The sequence below is a fragment of the Microtus pennsylvanicus genome, chromosome 6 (genome assembly GCF_037038515.1).
Source record: "Microtus pennsylvanicus isolate mMicPen1 chromosome 6, mMicPen1.hap1, whole genome shotgun sequence".
Taxonomy (NCBI): Eukaryota; Metazoa; Chordata; class Mammalia; order Rodentia; family Cricetidae; genus Microtus; species Microtus pennsylvanicus.
In genome coordinates this window covers 107,497,175-107,516,489 of record NC_134584.1, presented here as the reverse complement: position 1 = coordinate 107,516,489, position 19,315 = coordinate 107,497,175, and the positions used below count along the sequence as shown (strand labels likewise).

At 45.5% G+C, this 19,315-nt stretch overlaps 1 protein-coding gene across 6 annotated transcripts in view; it reads right to left on the bottom strand.

The window, feature by feature from the left end:
* The window catches only part of Adat1 (adenosine deaminase tRNA specific 1), a 32,761-nt gene that overhangs the window by 13,161 nt on the left and 285 nt on the right, over window positions 1-19,315 (bottom strand). For 2 of the 6 annotated variants that reach the window (XM_075977265.1, XM_075977266.1), the window contains exons 2-8: window positions 16,925-17,125; window positions 16,599-16,667; window positions 14,919-14,973; window positions 14,023-14,153; window positions 9,272-9,875; window positions 5,561-5,706; window positions 3,982-4,081 (exon numbers count right to left, since the gene is read on the bottom strand). In XM_075977265.1, the coding sequence (XP_075833380.1) occupies window positions 3,982-4,081; window positions 5,561-5,706; window positions 9,272-9,875; window positions 14,023-14,153; window positions 14,919-14,973; window positions 16,599-16,667; window positions 16,925-17,093 (1,274 nt within the window). In that variant the 5' untranslated portion in view covers window positions 17,094-17,125. Of the gene's footprint in view, window positions 1-3,981; window positions 4,082-5,560; window positions 5,707-9,271; window positions 9,876-14,022; window positions 14,154-14,918; window positions 14,975-16,598; window positions 16,668-16,924; window positions 17,126-19,315 lie in introns of those variants that run through there. The other 4 variants (XM_075977269.1, XM_075977268.1, XM_075977267.1 and 1 more) reach the window with 3 other exon arrangements.

Here is a 19,315-nt window from a genome sequence, read left to right as displayed (position 1 = left end):
TCTTCCAAAGGTCCTGAGTTCAATTCCCAGCAACCACATGGTAGCTCACAACCATCTGTAATGAGATCTGGTGCCCTCTTCTGGCCTGCAGGCATATATGCAGACAGAATATTGTATACTTAATAAATAAATAAATATTTTAAAAAAATACATAGTTGGATATCGTGGTACATGTTTTTAAGCCCAGCACTCTGGGAGGCAGAGGCAGGCAGACTTCTGAATTCAGGGCCAGCCTGGTCTCCAGAGTGAGTTCTGTAGCATGTTAGGCAGGGCTACGCAGAGAAACCCTGTCTCCAAACCCAAACACAGAAACACTCCTCACCTGACATTGTCTCCCTCCAATAAAAAAAAATCTCTCCCTTAGGTTGGTGAGATGGCTCAGTGGGAAAGGTGCTGTTGCTGAGACTGGTCTTGTAGAGGTCCTCTATGAGGCAGAGTGAAAAATCAAGCTTCTTTTTTCTTTTTGGTTTTTTAAGACAGGGTTTCTCTGTGGCTTCGGAGCCTGTCCTGGAACTAGCTCTGTAGACCAGGCTGGTCTCGAACTCACAGAGATCCGCCTGCCTCTGCCTCCCGAGTGCTGGGATTAAAGGCGTGCGCCACCATCGCCTGGCTAAAATGAGCATCTTTTGATTCCTGTTATTATCCCATTGTTTGTAAACAATCCTTCCTATTGTTACCCCATTGTTTGTAAACAATTTTTCCTGTTATTATCCCATTATTTGTAAACAATCTTTCCTGTTGTTCTCCCATTGTTTGTGAACACATCTTTCCTGTTATTATCTCATTGTTTGTAAACACACCCTTCCTGTTATTATTCCATTGTTTGTAAACGCACCCTTCCTGTTATTATCCCATTCTTTGTAAACACACCCTTCTTGCATCTCCTATATCGCCATATGAGATCCCCAGAGTTTCCCAGTGGTGGTCTTACAATGCAGCCACTAAGGGATGAGTAGTGAGAAGCCTGCTTCTCTCAGCAGCTGACGGTCTAGTATAAAGTGAGCTCTAATTCCTGCATACAATAATGTTACAAAGATCTTTAGATGGTTAAAAGGGAAATCAATTTTAGCAGGATGCCATTTCAAACTGTATCTGCCTTACTCAGTTCTCAATTGGTTAACCTTGCTTTACAGTTGGCAAATAGGCTCGGAGAAGTTGAGTGATTTGCTCAGGTGTACCTGGGAGAAACAGTGCCAGGACTAACTATGGGCCCCTCCAATCCCCAAGCCTCTGCTGCCCTGCAGAGTCTGCCTTCTAATTCGTATTCACAGTCTCTCTCTGCCTCCTACTTACATGTAAGGATGTAAGCTCTCAGCCTGCCTGCTGTCACACTCCCCACTATGATGGTCAGGGACTCACCCTCTGAAACTGTAAGCCACATTAAATGTTTCTTTCTATAAATTGTCTTGGTCACGGTGCTTTGTCACAGAAGTAGAACAGTTGACTAAGACACCGTCTATCCATGAACCCTCATTGTACAAGCAAAAGTATACTGCATTCCAGCCCAGAGAGTAGCTGGTCTTGCCCCCAAGTCACATGGACAATTGGAGACATAGCTAGGGTTAGAATGTGAGGTACTCCAGGTCACACAGGGAATACTGTCATGCTGTGTCAGGCTGCAGAACAGCACCACAGGAATCTACAGAGAAATGATCCGTTTGATTGAGAAGTATTAGGAATTGATCCAGGCTTTTAAAGACTCTAAGCAAAGAAAACCACTTCCCCCACTGAGCAAAGCAGCAAATGGAAGCCACAAGCAGCTGAGCGGGGCTGGTGAGGAGCCAGAGCCAGACTGCAGCAGGAGACCCGCAGGTCCGATCTCTCATGGCCTGCTCTGCTCACACATCCTGCTCTCAGGCAGACTGCGGGTCTCCTAACGTACAAAAGATGGCTGAAAACAAAACAAAACAAAAACGATATATTTTTTGTAACTCTGAGTAACATAAGATTCCTTAGATATCAAAAGTACAACCAAGCAAGAAAAAAGTACATAAATTTGACTTCATTAAAATGAAAAACTTTTGAGCTTTAAAGGGCTTCATCAAAAGTAAAAAAAGGGAGCTGGAGAAACGGCTTAGTAGTTAAGAACACCTGATGTAGGAGGGTTTCTATCTATCTACTGCTTTCATTGGTTAATTAATAAAGAAAACTGCTTGGCCTGATAGGTCAGACCATAGGTAGGTGGGGAAGACAGAACAGAATTGTGGGAGAAAGAAAGCCGAGTCAGGCAGACGCCATAGCTCTCCTCTCCGAGATGGATGCAGGTTAAGATCTTTCCCGGTAAGCCACCACCTCATGGTGCTACACAGATTACTAAATATGGGTTAAAGCAAGATATGAGAATTAGCCAATAAGAGGCTGAAACTAATGGGCCAGGCAGTGTTTAAAAGAATACAATTTGTGTGTTGTTATTTCGGGTATAAAGCTAGCCGTGCAGAAGCCGGGTGGGAATGCAGCCCGCGGCTTCTCACAACAAACACTGGCCGATCTTCCAAAGGATTCAGGTTCAATTCCCAGCCTGCATATGATAATTCACAACTGTCTGTAACTCTAGTTCCATAGACTCTGACACCCTTTTCTGGTTTCTGTGGACCCTGTACACACATGGTGCACAGACATACATTCAGGAGAAACACCTATACACATAAATAGAATGAATAAAATCATTAAAAGAAGAGTGAAAAGAGCTGGGTATGGTGACACACACCTAGGTGAATTGGATTTCTGTGAGTTCAAGGCAAAGCCTGGTCCATACAGGCCTGAGTTTGGTCCTGGGGACCCACATGGTAGAAGCAGAGAACTGAATCCTACAAAATGTCTTTTTTTTCTAAAAAATATTTATTTATTTATTTATTATGTATACAATATTCTGTCTGTGTGTATGCCTGCAGGCCAGAAGAGGGCACCTCTGCCTCCTGAATGCTGGGATTAAAGGCGTGCGCCACCATTGCCCGGCAAATATTTATTTATTATGTATACAATATTCTGTCTGTGTGTCTGCAGGCCAGAAGAGGGCACCAGACCTCATTACAGATGGTTGTGAGCCACCATGTGGTTGCCGGGAATTGAACTCAGGACCTTTGGAAGAGCAGGCAATGCTCTTAACCTCTGAGCCATCTCTCCAGTCCTACAAAATATCTTTTGACCTAATACATAAAAGTGATTTAAAAATTAAAAATAAAGACAAACCAATTATAAAATGGGCATGGAATGAGAACAAATACTTCTCCAAAGAAGACACATAACTGGCCAGTAAGCACAGAACATTGGGGAAATACAGGGTGAAACAAGGAGAATGCACTTCACACCTGACAATTACAAGTGTCAGAGAGGGTGCAAGGCAGCTATTGCTCCTGGGACCCGTTCATGGCAGAGCTGCTAACAAAGTAGTTTATATGGCAGGCGGTGGTGGCGCATGCCTTTAATTCTATCACTCAGGAGGCAGAGGCAGGCGAAGGCCAGCTGGTCTACAGAGTGAGTTCCAGGACAGGGACAGGCTACAAAGTCACACACAGAAACCCTGTCTTGAAAGAAAGAAAAGAGAATAGTTCACTCATACCACTTTCCATAAAAAGCTATCCTGTGGTTCCTCATGACCCAGAATTCCATTCCTATGAACATTCCTAAGAAAAATTACACAAAAATAGGCACCCAGTTGTTCACACCAGCACTAGTCACAGCAGCCCAGAGTAAAACATCTCTGATGAGAGGATAAGCAAATAAGGCACAGCTACACAGCAGATACTACTTAGCCACCCATGAAGGAAATAGCAATCCCCACTACACAAGAGAACGGTGGAGCCTGCTATGTGCATGGAGTAGACACAGAGGACCACACAGTAAATGGTTTCATTTACACCGAGTATCCAGAAGAGGAAGAAAATGAAGCCAATGAGGAGTTTCCAAGGGCTAGGGGAAAGGAACTAGATAAGAAGGGAGGGAGTTCATAGATACCCTCTCCCTAGCCCCAGTATGCTGTACCTGGCCCGAGGGCTTCCAATTTCTTTCTTGGTTGTTCCCTGTGGAAAACCGTTGGCAGTCACATCTAAAGGATGCTCAGGAACAGCACTCCAGCTGATAGCTGTGAAGGGAGGAATCCTGGGATTAAATCAGTTTCTACTCATAGCTCAGTGCTGCCCTCAGTCTTGGCCAGAGAATTTCCTCTCTGCAATGGGCAGCATTTAATGCAGACTCTTAACTGGCCACAGTGTTGAGAGTCAGTATCTACTGAGCGCTCATTCCTCAACGGGACAGCTCTATCGATCCCCACCCCAAGGCTCAGGGAACATCACAGAAGAGGGAGGACGAATGGGAGGAGCACTGTGAAATGTCCTGGGCATCTGATGGTTGCTGCACTCAGGAGCCAACTGTAGCTATGGTTACCCGCAAAAGATCCATTAAGATGAGTCAACATTTCAAAAGACGGCACTGATTATGCTCAGTAGGCTACAAAAAGATACCACCACCACCACCACCAACAAAACCCCAAACCAAAGAGAGAGAGCGCGAGAGAAAGAGAGAGAGAGAACAAACACATAAGCATACACGAAAGAGTGAGGGTGACACGTTGGGAGTATCTGGGGAGAGCTGGGGTCAAAACATAAAAACCTGTTTCTTTCCCATGAATGTTACAATATTCACAAAAATATTTCTCTGACTCTACAGCACCATGAAAGCTGGATATGACATTAAAAACAAGTTAGGTCAGATGCTTGGTACCTCAGGGTTCAATGACATCAAATGGTTCATGATTTTTTTTTCTCCGAGACAGCATTTCTCTATGTAGCCCTGACTAACCTGGAATTGACTCTGTAGACTCTGTAGATCGACTGGCCTCGAACTCAAAGAATCACCTGCCTCTGCCTCCCGAGTGTTGGAGCTAAAGACATGTACCACCAATGCCCAGTGGTTCATGATCATTATTATAGCTTACAATCTAATGTTTTATTATACTTATTTATTGGGAGAGGCCTAAGTATGTCCCGGTGCGTATGTGAAGTCAGAGGACAACAGAAGGGGAGCTGGGTTCTTTACTTCCACTATGTGGATTCCAGGCATCAAACTCGAGTTACCAGGTTTGTTGGCAAGTTTGCCTTTACCTGCTAAGCTCCTAGTTTACAATTTCATTGAAAATTTATTATATGCTAGACACAAAATAAATGTATAAATATAATCTTGGGGGGTGGTTTTTGAGACAGGGTTTCTCTTTAACTTTGAAGCCTATCCTGGAACTCTCTCTGTAGATCAGGCTGGCCTCGAATTTACAGAGATCCACCTGTTTCTGCTTCCTGAATGCTGGGATTAAAGGTGTGCACCACCGCCACACAGCTTAAATACAATTTCTTAATTCTCATAATAGCCATGACAAGCAATTCTTCTAATCTGAAAATAATGAAGGTCAAGAGGTCAAGACAGGGTAACTAACTTGGCCAGGATCTCACAGGGTGTACACCTAACCGTATGTGGGTGTCTTACAAGGAACAGACTGGAGTTACCACTGTCCTCCTAGGCCAATCTGCCCGAGAACTTACTCCAGGGTCAGCCAACCTGGATCCCTTACCTGCCCCACAAGGAACGAGCCGGCCTGGTCTGTCAGCTCTCTGAGCTTGTACTGCACAGCGGCTCTGTTCAAACAGTAAACTTGACTGCTCTATTCTCAGTTCAGGAACTCCAAAGCCTCTGGGTAAAGCCACGATGTCCTGACACCTAAAAATGAGGGAAACACATTCAGCTCAGAGGTACCAGAAGACTCAGATTTGCTCATCATCCCCAAAGCCGTAGGAGACACAGAGGCCCTTGGAGCTGAGTGAATCTACATGTTTACTTACTGAAGTGGGGAGTGAAAAATACCAGACACCACACAGGAGGAACCTTTGGATTCTATTACTTATTTCTCTGAGACAGGATCACAGTTAGCAGGAACCCAAAATGCAGCGGAGTATGACCTTGAAATTCTAATCCCCCTGCCTCTACCTCCTGAATGTTGGGGCTACAGGTATACCCTATAACCCATCCTGCTTTGTGGGGTGCTGGGGATCAAACAGACAGCCTTATGCCCGCAAGCAAACAGTTTATCAACTGAGCTATACTCCCAACCCCAGCCAGGAACTCTACGGCTTGGAAAATATCTGAAGGCATAGCTAAAATCTGAGTCAATACTCGTCTGCGGTGTCAGAGATCTCAACCTTCATTGTTCACTTGAGAACTTAGTCTTTGCTTTGTTTACACAGACTTCCTAAGAAATCCTTCAAGCATACCCCAAACTAAAATCATCCAATACTAGAAGTTGGTTTCCCAGCCTCTTCTGAACAAGCTCATATGATGCAAATCCAGTGCACAGGTAGGAATTTCAAATCTCAGAAACTTTATAACCATTAGCAGCCTCCATGACTCTCCATGCCCTTCTCCAGCCCCTGGTAACCACCAGCCTACCACGGATCTCCACCAGCCTACCACGGATCTCCACCAGCCTACCACGGATCTCCACCAGCCTACCAAGGCTCTCCACCAGCCTACCAGGGATCTCCATCAGCCTACCAGGGATCTCCACCAGCCTACCAGGGATCTCCACCAGCCTACCAGGGATCTCCATCAGCCTACCAGGGATCTCCACCAGCCTACCACGGATCTCTACCAGCCTACCAAGGCTCTCCACCAGCCTACCACGGATCTCCACCAGCCTACCAAGGCTCTCCACCAGCCTACCACGGATCTCCACCAGCCTACCAGGGATCTCCACCAGCCTACCACGGATCTCCACCAACCTACCAGGGATCTCCACCAACCTACCATGGATGTCTAAGCACTTGCCTTTTGTGGCTATTTCACATCAACAGAATCAAACATGCATGGCTTATTTCACTTAGTGTGGTATTTTAATGGTTCACTCCATGCTAGTCTTTTTTTTTTTTTTTGAGACTGGATCTCTTATTTTTTTCTTGTTTTTGCTTTTCAATACAAGGTTTCTCTGTGTAACAGTCCTGGCTGTCTTGGAATGCACTTAGTATACCAGGCTGGCCTCGAAGCTCTGAGTCTCGAGTGTTGAGGATAAGGACCTGTGCCGCCATGCCCAGAGATCCACTCTTTCTTACTCACGTACCCACTGGTAAGCATTTGGGCTGCTTCTTTGGGGACTATTCCTAGCATGCCGCCATAAGCATCTGTGTGGATGTCTTAGTGGGAATGGGCATTTTCACTTCTCTTGGGTGCACGTTGAGGAGTGCCAACACGAGCTTCTGTCTGGTTGCCATTTTTTTTTTTTTTTTTTGGTTTTTCGAGACAGGGTTTCTCTGTGGTTTTGGAGCCTGTCCTGGAACTAGCTCTTGTAGACCAGGCTGGTCTCGAACTCACAGAGATCCGCCTGCCTCTGCCTCCCAAGTGCTGGGATTAAAGGCGTGCGCCACCACCGCCCGGCGCTTGGTTGCCATTTTTGGAATCTGCTTCCCAGGCCTGTGTTCCCATGATGCCTCCCTGACCTCACTCACTAGAGTGCACACCAGTGTGGTTGTGTGTGTGTAGCCATCCTTGTTTATCTTTTTTTTTTGGATCAGGGTCTTTGTTTATTTTGACAAGATTTAGAATCCTGCTATGAAGCCTAGATTGGCCTTGAACTCAGATTCCCCTTTTTAGCTTTCTGAGTACCAGGATATTTTTTGCTTTTTTTTTTTTTTTTGAGACAGGGTTTCTCTGTGGTTTTGGAGCCTGTCCTGGAACTAGCTCTTGTAGACCAGGCTGGTCTCGAACTCACAGAGATCCGCCTGCCTCTGCCTTCCGAGTGCTGGGATTCTGAGTACCAGGATTAAAACTAATATTTTTGTTTGTTTTATTTTTTGTTTTTTTCAGACAGGGTTTCTCTGTGTAGCTTTGGAGCTTGTCTTGACTTGCTCTGTAGACCAGGCTGGCCTTGAACTCACAGGGATCTGCCCTCCTCAATCTCTCAAATACTGGGCTTAAAGGTGTGTGCCACCAAGGCCAGGTTAAAACTAATATTTGTTTGTTTTTTTATTTTGTTTTGCTTTTTAGAGATAGGGTTTCTTCATGTAACCCTGGCTGTCCTGGAACTCATTACGCAGATCAGGTTGGTCTCAAATTCACATGGATTTTTTTTTTTTTTTTGGTTTTTCGAGACAGGATTTCTCTGTGGCTTTGGAGCCTGTCCTGGCTGGAACTAGCTCTGTAGACCAGGTTGGTCTCGAACTCACAGAGATCCGCCTGCCTCTGCCTCCTGAATGCTGGGATTAAAGGCGTGCGCCACCATTGCCCGGCAAATATTTATTTATTATGTATACAATATTCTGTCTGTGTGTCTGCAGGCCAGAAGAGGGCACCAGACCTCATTACAGATGGTTGTGAGCCACCATGTGGCTGCTGGGAATTGAACTCAGGACCTTTGGAAGAGCAGGCAATGCTCTTGACCTCTGAGCCATCTCTCCAGCCCCGTTCTTCCTTTGTTTTTTGAGACTGATTCATTCAGCCAAAGCTGGCTTCAAACTCCCCAAGTAGCTAAGGGTAACCTTGAACTTCTGATCTTCCTGGTTCATTCTCCCAAATGCTAAGATTAGAAGTCTATGCCTTCAAGGCCAGTCTTACGTAGTGCTGAGATTCAACCTAGGGTTTCATTCACATTAGGTAAGAACTCTTCCAACTGAGATACATTCCCCAGTCCTGGCAATTATTCTGCTTACTGTAGAAGACACAGTAGAAAAATGATAATGTACAGCATTATCAAAGAGGAAAAACAGCCCACAACACCATGACTCAGAGATAACTATTGCTATAAAGCCTCCTACAGCTTTCTGTACGCATACATATTTTAAGACCAAGACAGGGCTCACTCCATCTTCTAAACTGCTCTTGAAACATCATAAACATCTTTCTCCATTAAATATTCATCAATACTATTTTTAACAAAAGAAATCACTTAATTTTCAACTGCGGAGCATTTTTGGTTTCCTTTTCAAGTTACTGTATATACAAACCTAAGATTTATACTTTCTTAATTATTTAAGAAAAAACGCCAAAGCCGGGTGGTGGCGGCACACGCCTTTAATCCCAGCACTCAGGAGGCAGAGGCAGGTGGATCTCTGTGAGTTTGAGGCCAGCCTGGTCTACAAGAGCTAGTTCCAGGACAGGAACCAAAAGCTACAGAGAAACCCTGTCTCGAAAAATCAAAAAAATAAAAAGAAAAAAACGCCAAGATGTGCACCAGCTGACTCCACAGGGGAGACTCTCCTGGTTCTCTGTACTCCTACTGTCCGTCCCACAGCCTCACCTGCCAGTCAAGGCCCTCCTCATGGCCTCCTGGCTGTACGGGCACTTCCCAATGACCACAGCAGACAGGTAGATGGGCTTTTCCAGGAAGTGCATTAGCAGTGCGCCTTGGCATCCGAGGACGCTCCACCTTGCCATCTTGTCACTGCAGGACATGGAGCATGTTCTGTCGCCCCTGCCTGGTTTCACTCGAAGCAGCCCCACCTGGTGGTAGGCAGCGCCTGGCTCTCTCAAGTCTCCAGTCTCTCCAGGAACACACTTGGCTCCTGTTCTATACACATCCACCACTCTGAAACTACCTGGAGCTATTCCATCGGCAGCAGCGAGTTCCTCCGTGGTGAGATTAGAGCTGCTGACATCTGGTTTGATTTTGCCACTTCCCGGCATCCCATGGTGAGCCACGCAGCCGGAGAGCGCCCTGGCAGGAGTTCCAAGCTTCACCTTCTTGGCTACAGGACTGTCAGGGTCCTCACAATTCCTTTTATTTTTGGAATCCTCTAGATTCTCACTCCTTTCTACAGATGAGTTGTTGGCCCAATTTCTGATGACAGGACAGCAAGGTTGTTCTTCAGACTCAAGCATTGGGATGATGGAGGCGTCCCCACCTACAGGAGAGGAAACCTTTAACCAGTAATTCTCAGAATGAGCCTCCCCAACCAGTGGCATTAATGTACCTTAGGAATTAGACACGCAAATTGTAAGGCTGGAGAGATAACTCAGTGGTATTGATTGCCTAGTGATTGTAGGAGATCCTGAGTACAGTCCTCAACACTGTGTGTGTGAGTGCGTGTGTGTGCATGTGTGTGTGTGTGCAGCAAATTATTGGGATCTAATGGACATGGTGAATCAGACACTCTGAGGGTGGGGCCCAGAAGTCTGTTTTAATAAGCTGAGTAGGTCATTTGATGCAAGCTCAAGTTAGAGATTTATGACCTCCAACCGAGGTCAATTTGTTTTCCCTGCTGAACTGAGATGAACAACGAGGCAGACAGGTGATGCGCTCAGGGGCAAAGCATAGGTCTGAGTGTAAAGCCCAGGCTCGACTGCGACCACCACTGAAAAAGAAACAAATAAATACAAAACCAAAAGCTGCATACCACACGCAGGCATGCACACGCCGTGGCACATGGGAAGGGAACAAAGGACAGCCGCAGATGTTGGTACTCACCTTCCTCTTTGTGGGACATGGGATCTTGTTCCCTGATGCATAAGCCAGCAATCCATTTTGTCATAGACTGCTAAGATTACAGATATGTGCTAGTGTGTCTGGCTTTGCGTGGGTTCTAAGAATTCAAACTCAGGCTGAATGCTTGTATGGAAAGCACTTTATACACGAGACTGCTACAGACACGCTTCTTTCTTCAGTGCTAAACTAGCGATTAAGAGCACAGCCGTTCTTCCATGGGTTTACGTTCAGTTCCCAGCACCCGCATCAGGGGGTCTGTAATGTCCTACAATTCCAGTTCTAGGGGATCTGACACTCCTGGTCTCTGCTGGCACAGAAACTCACATAAAAAATTAGCTAGATAAGCCGGGTGATGGTGGCGCATGCCTTTAATCCCAGCACTCGGGAGGCAGAGGCAGGCGGATCTCTGTGAGTTTGAGACCAGCTTGGTCTACAGAGCTAGTTCTAGGACAGGCTCCAAAGCCACAGAGAAACCCTGTCTCGAAAAACCAAAAAAAAAAAAAAATTAGCTAGATACACATTTACAAACAAACAAAACCCAGTGCATGTGCTAAAGTTCTAATAAAAATCACTGAGGTCAGCCAGGATGTGGTGGCACACACCTTTAATCCCAACACTCAGGAGGCAGAGGCAGGTGGATCTCTATGAGTTTGAGGCCAGCCTGGTCTACAGAGTGAGTTCCAGGACAGCCAACACTACACAGAGAACCCCTGTCTCAGAAAAAACAAAACAAAAACAAAAAAAGCCCTGCTGAGGTCTTGATGAAATCTCTCCCCTAGAAAACTTCTTGATGAGAGAATTATGGAAAACTGAATATTTCAACAAAGGTCTAAGTAATTTCTATCACAAAAAGTTTTAGGAACACCAGTTTAGACCAGGGCTTCTTAGTCTCCACATTCGAGAAATTTTTGTTTTCTCTTTTGAGAAAAGACCACCTGTAACTCAGACTAGCTTCAAACCCCCTACTATCTGAGAAGGGCCTCAAATTCCTGACCTCCTGTTTCTGCCTTCTGAGTTCTGGGATCACAAGTGTGTCACATGCCTGGGTCTAATGAAACTGTGAGGCAGGTAGTTATGTGCCATGGAGGTGATCCTGTCTGACAGCCGCTATACATTACATGTGTCCTGTAGGACAGCCGCTATGACAGCCTCTATACATTACATGTGTCCTGTATGACAGCCGCTATGTCAGCCTCTATACATTAGATGCTAATAGTCCCCGAGTCTGACAATCAAAGGTGTTTCTAGACCCAGTCAGGTTGTACATACACGTAACCCAAAGCATGGGAGCTGGAGTGAAAGTGAAAGTATTCTCATCTAAGAACTACAGTTTTAAGGGAAGTCTTAAAAAAAAAAAGACTTTAAAAAAGTATGTGTATTTGTCTCAGAGTCACATGCGTGCAAGTCCCTACAAGGGCCAGAAGAGGGTCTTGGATCCCATGAAATGGGACTAACAGGCAGTTTTGAGTTGCCCAGCATGGGTGCTGGGAATTGAACTCATATACTCTAGAAGAACAGTAAGTGTCCTTAAACATTGAGCCACCTCTCCTAAGATGAGAAAAGTTTCCTGAGGGCATTTTGTGGACTGGTATCCTGTAAGATGCCTAAGAAAACAATAGTGGCTTATTTCATGGCTGAGTAAATTTGACAAACATTATTCAAAATATCCTCATCTTAGGGATTTTTATGATGTATATCCCACAGTAGAAACCCACAATAAACTGCAAAGGTCAGTAAACACCAGTGTTTCCAAAACCTCTAATGTTTTTCCTTTGCTGGTTTACAGATGTCTAATCTATTCTGTGTTGCCGGGGAACCAAAGAAAACCTGAGGTCAGGGGAAAGCACAGCGCTCCCTTGAGAAGGGAGCTATTTCTTCAAATACCAACCCAATGTGTGTTGCTTTTTCAGTGTGGGAAGAATATACTTGTATTCTTTATAACCAGAGAGTGGGAAAGGAGAAATGCCACAGGAGAGGCTGTCTGGCTGACTTCCAGAGACCTTACAAGGTGACAGCAACGTTGGAGAATTCACTGGGTCCGCCTCCTACTCTGTAAGCTCAGAGATGTGATCGCGACAGAACGCCTGGATACAAGGGGCTGACTCACTCTAACAAAATACAAAAGTGAGAGTCTAAAGTAGCTAACCGAGACACCAAACTCCTAATTAGCAACGAGAAGTAAATGTCAGGGGAGCTAGAGTCACATGTCTAGGCAGTGCGCGTCCTTCCTACAGATAACCACGGGTGGGGTGGACGGCACCACATGGTAAGAGATTACTCACGAGCGAAGGGGACTGAAGATTTCTTTTCCCAGAAAAACAATTTCCAGAGCTTTTACGATTAACAGAGGCTGCCACTTCTCATTTAAGATCTTTAAAAACAAAAACCAATTACCACAAGTCACAGAGCCCCCACCCACGCCACAGCTATTCTTTCTCCCACTTCTCCTCACACAGTTGTCATCCTTCCTCCAGGGCTCTGAGGAGAAACCCAGAAGCCACCGTTGCCTCCTCCTCCTTCACAATCATGGAGTCTAAGCAACTGTCCTCCCAACTCTCTCAATTGTCTGCCTCTCACTCATGAGCGCGACCCTCCCGGTCTTTACTCACACTAAGAGGTCGGCACCCCCGGCCCGCTGGTGTGTGGAGTTTGTTAGCAGGCCGACACCCTGGATATACCCCGGATATACTAAGCAGACACAGTACCAGTGAGCTCTCCCCAGCCCCTCCTCACTGCTGTAGACTTGCTATGCCCTACAGCGTGAGGAATAGAGAACACCTGCTCACGACAGCCGTGGTGGCACATTCCTGTAACCTGGGGAGTTCAAGACAAGATGGACTAACAGCAATACTATCTTAAAAAGACAAAAAACCTTGTGTGTGTGGAGCGTGCCTGCATTGCCAGCACTTGGGAGATTGAGGCAGGAAGTTTGCTAAAGTGCAAGGCCAACAGGGGCCTACATATTAAGTTCAAGCCCAGCCAGGAGAATTTAGCAAACACCTGTCTCACAGGCCAGTGAGCTGGCTGTAGGCAAAGGCGCTGCTGCCAAGTCTGATGAGTTCTACCTTTGGACCCCACCTAGTGGAAGCTGAGACTAACTACTCTGACCTCTGACCGCCAGATCCACAGTGGCATGTGCACACAGTCCTAGATGAATGAATGAAGTGGGCTTTCCAATGAGTTACTGCCATACAACTCGGGGCTCTTGGGTCCCAGTAATTATGCTGTACTCTGTAGGGGTTAAGCTGAAGCTGCCCAATCTCAACTCTGAGAACTAACAGGGTGAGACGCCACACCTCCCTGTGTTTCCCTTCTGCTTCCCCCAGTAGATGTGATTATGTATATAAATAATCACTACCATTACTTGCAGCTATATTTAGCCAGAAGTTTTTTGTGCTTTGTTTTGTTGAGACAGGGTTCTCAGTGTTTTGGAACTACCCTGTAGACCAGGCTGGCCTCGAACTCAGAGTTCTACCTCTGCCTTCCGAGTGCTGGGATTAAAGGGGTGTGCCACAACCTCCTGGCCAGCCAGAAGTATTTTGGAGATAAGGCTCAACTATACTTACAGGGTGTGTGGCTAGAGAAAAACACAAAAGACAGGTCAGGTCTGAGCTTCCACAGTCCTCTTTGAGTTCCTGGCACAAAGATACTATCCTCTTTCAGGACGGCTGCCAAATGGAGCTGATGGAGAAGGTATCTGAGGGTTGCAAGATCAGAGTGAACGGTTAGGCTGGTGATGTAGCTCAGGATACTTTACATGCACACTGAGGGCCTAGCATATGTAACGTCCTCGGCTTGACTCCCAGCACTATAAAATTAGTTAAATGGAGGGAAAGGAATAAACAAATGTCTGTAGTAAAGAGAGCTCTCTGGCTGGTGATCACAGGAAACATTACAGCCGAACAATGAGGCTGGCAGTGATCTGGCATTATGAGAATGATAATGAGTCCTTTGTAAAGGGCAGGAAGACCTCAGGCTTCGCCCTGGATCCACTGAAATCAGATCTCAGGAGGTAGGTCCAGCCACCTTGTCCACTCCCATCCCTGTGCTGGGTTTGAACTCAAAGGCCTGATGTACTTACTAGAAGAGCTTCATTACTAAGTTTATACCGTGGCCCCAGAAACCTGGGGGTTTTGTTTGTTTTGTTTTCAAGACAAGGTTTCTCTGTGTAAAAGCCCTGGTTGGCCTGGAGCTAGCTTTATAGACCAGGTTGGCCTTGAACTCACAGAGATCCTCTTGAATCTACCTCCCTAGTGCTGGGATTAAAGGCGTGCACCACCATGCCTGGCAAGAAATTTAGGTTTTACCAGGTGGTACTGAGGCACACTCAAGTCTGAGAAGCACTAATCTGAACTCTGGCAGTTCAGAGTGACACAATCTACATTAGCTTCAAGCTTATTAGACACGCAAACCCCACCCCCAGACATGTTCAACCAAGACTTTTTGGGGAATATGGCTTTACCTCTGGAAACTCCTTCTGGCTATGATCTCAGCATGGCTGTCATTGAGGATGTCTCCTGTGTGGCAAAGACAGGAGATATGGAGGAAATGAAGACTGGGATCTGGAGAGCGAGCCTGGCAGAATACAGCAGTACCCTTATCCCAGCACTTGGGAGGCACAGGTTGGTGGATCTCTGTGAATTCAAGGCCAACACGGTCTACACAGTGAGTTCTAGGTCAGCCAGAGCTACATAGAGAGACCCTGTCTCTCATACATACACACACCAGGGCCATATAGAGAAGACCCTGTCTCAAACAAACAAAAATATATAGGCTGTACAGGAGTCTTTACCTATAGGGTGCCAAGAATACCCTACCCTATGTGGTGATGACCAAAAATACTTCTAGACAATGCCAAGGGTGCACTGGGTACAAACTTGCCATCGGTTGCTAGGTCCACGGTGGTGCTTGTAATACCTGGTTTAGGCAGGATAACCATGAGTTTGAGGCCAGTCTGAACAACAGCAAGTTCTGGATAAGCCTGGGCTACATATTGAGATTCTATCTCAAGATACCAGACAAATAAAACAAACAAATAAACCAAGCAAAACAAAGAAACACTGTACAAAGTTGTTGCTTTGTACTCTTTTGACTCTTTGGGGGTCCTGTCACCCAGCTCCCAAATAATGACACAGGGAGACGTATTCTTACTTATGAATGCCTGGCCTTAGTTTGGTTTGTTTCTAGTCATCTACTTTTCACCTCTGGGCTTTTATCTTTCTCTATTCTATATACCTTTCTTTACTTCTTACTCCTTGGCTTGCTGTGTAGCTGAGTTGCTGGCCTCTAGTCTGGTGTCCTTTTCTTTTCCTTCTTTCCTCGCTCCTCAACCTTCTCTTTTTCTCCTCCTTTTTTCTCCTCCTGACAGCCCCATCTATTCTTTCTTCTGCTTAGCTATTGGCTGTTCAGTTCTTCTTCTTCTTCTTTTTTTTTTTTTTAGCTCAATCAGGTGTTTCAGACAGGCAAAATAACATAGCTTCACAGAGTTAAACAAATGCAATATAAAAGAATGCAACACATCTTTGCATCACTAAACAAATATCCCATAGCATAAATATGCAACACATCTTTAAGTAATATTCCATAACAACCTCTAGTTGAGATTTATAGAAACAAATTTTTTAAGTGCTTGGGGATTGAATCTAGTGCTTCTGCAGCTAGGCAAGGGCACTGCTCCTGAGATTCCTCCCCCAGATTCCTTCAATTTTTCTACAGATATCTTAATACATCTTCATTTATTCATTTTGTATATATGTACCATGACGTGTGCACATGAGGCACAGTATGCTCTTAGACAGAGGTCGGAGGACAATTCAAAGCAGTCAGTTTTCTCCCTCTCCCATGTGGGTCCTGAGACTCAAACTTAGTTTGTGCATTGGTAACACACAGAGTCTCACCATGTAGCTCTGGCTGGCCTGGGGCTCACTACAACTCCAGAGAAATCCACCAGTCTCTGTCTCCCAAATGCTGGACTTAAAGACATGTACTACCAACTCTGACACTTTTTTGTTGAGACAGGGTTTCTTTTGGTAGCCTTGGCTGTCCTGGAACCAGTGTGTTCCCGTGTCCTTGACAAGGGGACTAAAGGTCAGCACGGACACCTGCAGTACAGCATCACTGTTTAGAGCTCCTCGTTGCTTACCGTTCTTCCTCATCTTGGTCTGGCCTATACATTTCGTCCCTGTTCCCATTGAGACAACTTCCTTTGTCACTGAAAGGAGAAAAAAAAATCATCAAGTGAACTCTCGGGGGCTGAATGCTTCCTAGTGTTCGGGTTAGTAAGTCCACATTTCTCCTTTCGCCAGAGGATTCCCAGCGGACTCCATCAGGACTGCAGTTTCCCCGCCACCACCAGGAGTACTGCGCCACCTGGTGGAAGCCGTGGGGAAACACCTAACACTATAGTTCACATCCAGCCTGGCACTGTCCGAGCTGTCTATGGTGGCTGACAGAGAGAAAAGGTCTCACCTTGCACCTCCTTATCAGTGGTGTCACAAGTTTGGCCAGCTGGAGACTGTATCTTCACGACCGCTGCCAACAAAGTCCATTCACGGTTTGGCTCAGGTTTCCCCTGCTTGGGCAATCTGACATTATAGTGTGCGTAGCACAGCTGAGCAATCTCATCTGCTGTCCACATAGCTGGAGCTGAGGCCCTGATAGAAGCCCAGTCTATCAGAATAGAAAGAAAAACCATTGTAAGCCAGAGCGCCTCACTCCGGTACTTCAGCTAAGGCTCGCTTTTTCTACTCATCTCCCTTCCTTCCCATCTTCAATAAACAAGAGAGAGCTACAACTCCCACAAGATTAAAGCAAGTTGGAGCCGGGCGGTGGTGGTGCATGCCTTTAATCCCAGCACTTGGGAGGCAGAGGCAGGTGGATCTCTGTGAGTTCGAGACCAGCCTGGTGTACAAGAGCTAGTTCCAGAACAGGCTCCAAAACCACAGAGAAACCCTGTCTCGAAAAAAAAAAAAAAAAAAAAGATTAAAGCAAGTTATGAATCTGGATTTGCTATGTTTTACACTGTCCTTTCAAATTTCAGCCTGCTTTGGGCAGATCGTCACCCTACAAACTTACTTTCTGGACCGGGCAGTGATGGCACAAGCCTTTATCTTTTTTTTTTTTTTTAAATTTATTTATTTGTATACAATAGTCTGTCTGCATGTATGCCTGCAGGCCAGAAGAGGGCATCAGATCTCATTACAGATGGTTGTGGGCCACCATGTGGTTGCCGGGAATTGAACTCAGGACCTTTGGAAGAGCAGGCAGTGCTCTTAACCACTGAGCCATTTCTCCAGCCCTGGCACAAGCCTTTAATCCCAACACTCGGGAGGCAGAGGCAGGTGGATCCCTGTGAGTTCAAGGCCAGCCTGGTCTACAGAGTGACAGGTTCCAAAGCTACAGAGAAACTCTGCCTTGAAAAAAACCAAACAACAACAACAAAACCAAAGCAAAGTTTTTTGTTTTTTCTGGACAGATGTTCTTTCCCCCAATCTACCTCGCGCTAGCAAATTTTCAGTCTCTCACAGCATGTCTTCACAGCAGCTGTATTTAGGGTATGGGCATGGAGTTGTACTTTCTAGGTTTCAATTCCAGCTGCACGACAGAGCAACTGTGTCATTACTGGGTAGATCATTTTAGTTTTCACATCTGTTAAAACATGGATAGTATTTGGCCTGTGGCGGTGCATGCCTTTAAGCCACTCAGGAGGCAGAGGCAGGAGGATGTCTCTAGGCCAGCCTGGTCTTCCAGGGCAACTAATGCTATAAAGAGAAGCCTTGTCTTGAAAAACAAAAACAAAACCTCGAAAAAAGCATGAATAATAGTACCGAACATTTTTTTCTTTTTGGTTTTTCAAGATAGGGGTTTCTCTGTGTAACAGCCCTAGCTGTCCTGGAACTAACTCTGTAGACCAGGGTGATCTCAAACTCACAGAGATCCGCCTACCTCTGCCCCCGGAGTGATGGGATTGAAGGTGTGTGCCACCACGACCTGGCTAGTATCTAACATATTTTATAAATACTTAGAAAATAAATGTCTTTAACAAATGCTGACTGTAATTAACATTACAAAATACAACATTTGGTGATCTGGGACATTTGAGTTGGTGGGGGGGAGAGAAGAATTCTAATGGGCACATAAAGCCATTTATACACAAACTAACAAATATGAGCAGATCATATCTGAAAGAGCCCCGAGACAGTATGCAGAAAGTCCCCCACTCTTGGCTGTTAGTGCTCACTGGTCATATCTTGACTTCATCTGATCATATGAAAAGCTTCTCAGATGAGCTCATACGATGGCTAGACACCGCAGAGCATCTGTATTATAAACAACAGAATAGTTTTTTCTGAGCTCAGATGTAATGTTTCTGCAAAGTATCTCTACAACTTCCAAGTTGCTTGCCCATTTTTGCAGTAAACGGTAATGATTATTCAGGCAGAGATTGACAGAGATAGTTAAAGTCTAACGCAGAGAAATCTTGCTTTTTTGGAGGGTGCGGGGGAAGAGTTTGAGACAGAATTTCCTCTGTGTAACCTTTGCTGTCCTGGAACTTTTTCTGTAGACCAGGCTGGCCTAGAACTCACAGAAATCCACCTGCCATGCTTATGTTTGTAGGAACATAAGCATGAAAGATTCTAGAATCCTGTTCGTTCCAAGAAGGCAGCAGAGAATAGTTTATTTTATGAAGGTTAGACACCTGCCATCAACTTGCAATTAAATTAGAGATACATAGCACAAACTACATCACGTCAATTCAGGCAGCCGACCACGCGGTTGTGGGATGTTTCGATATTTTGGGTCCGCTGTAATTCTTGTCTACAATCCCTATTTAAAGACTTCGAATAATTCCTTCGTACG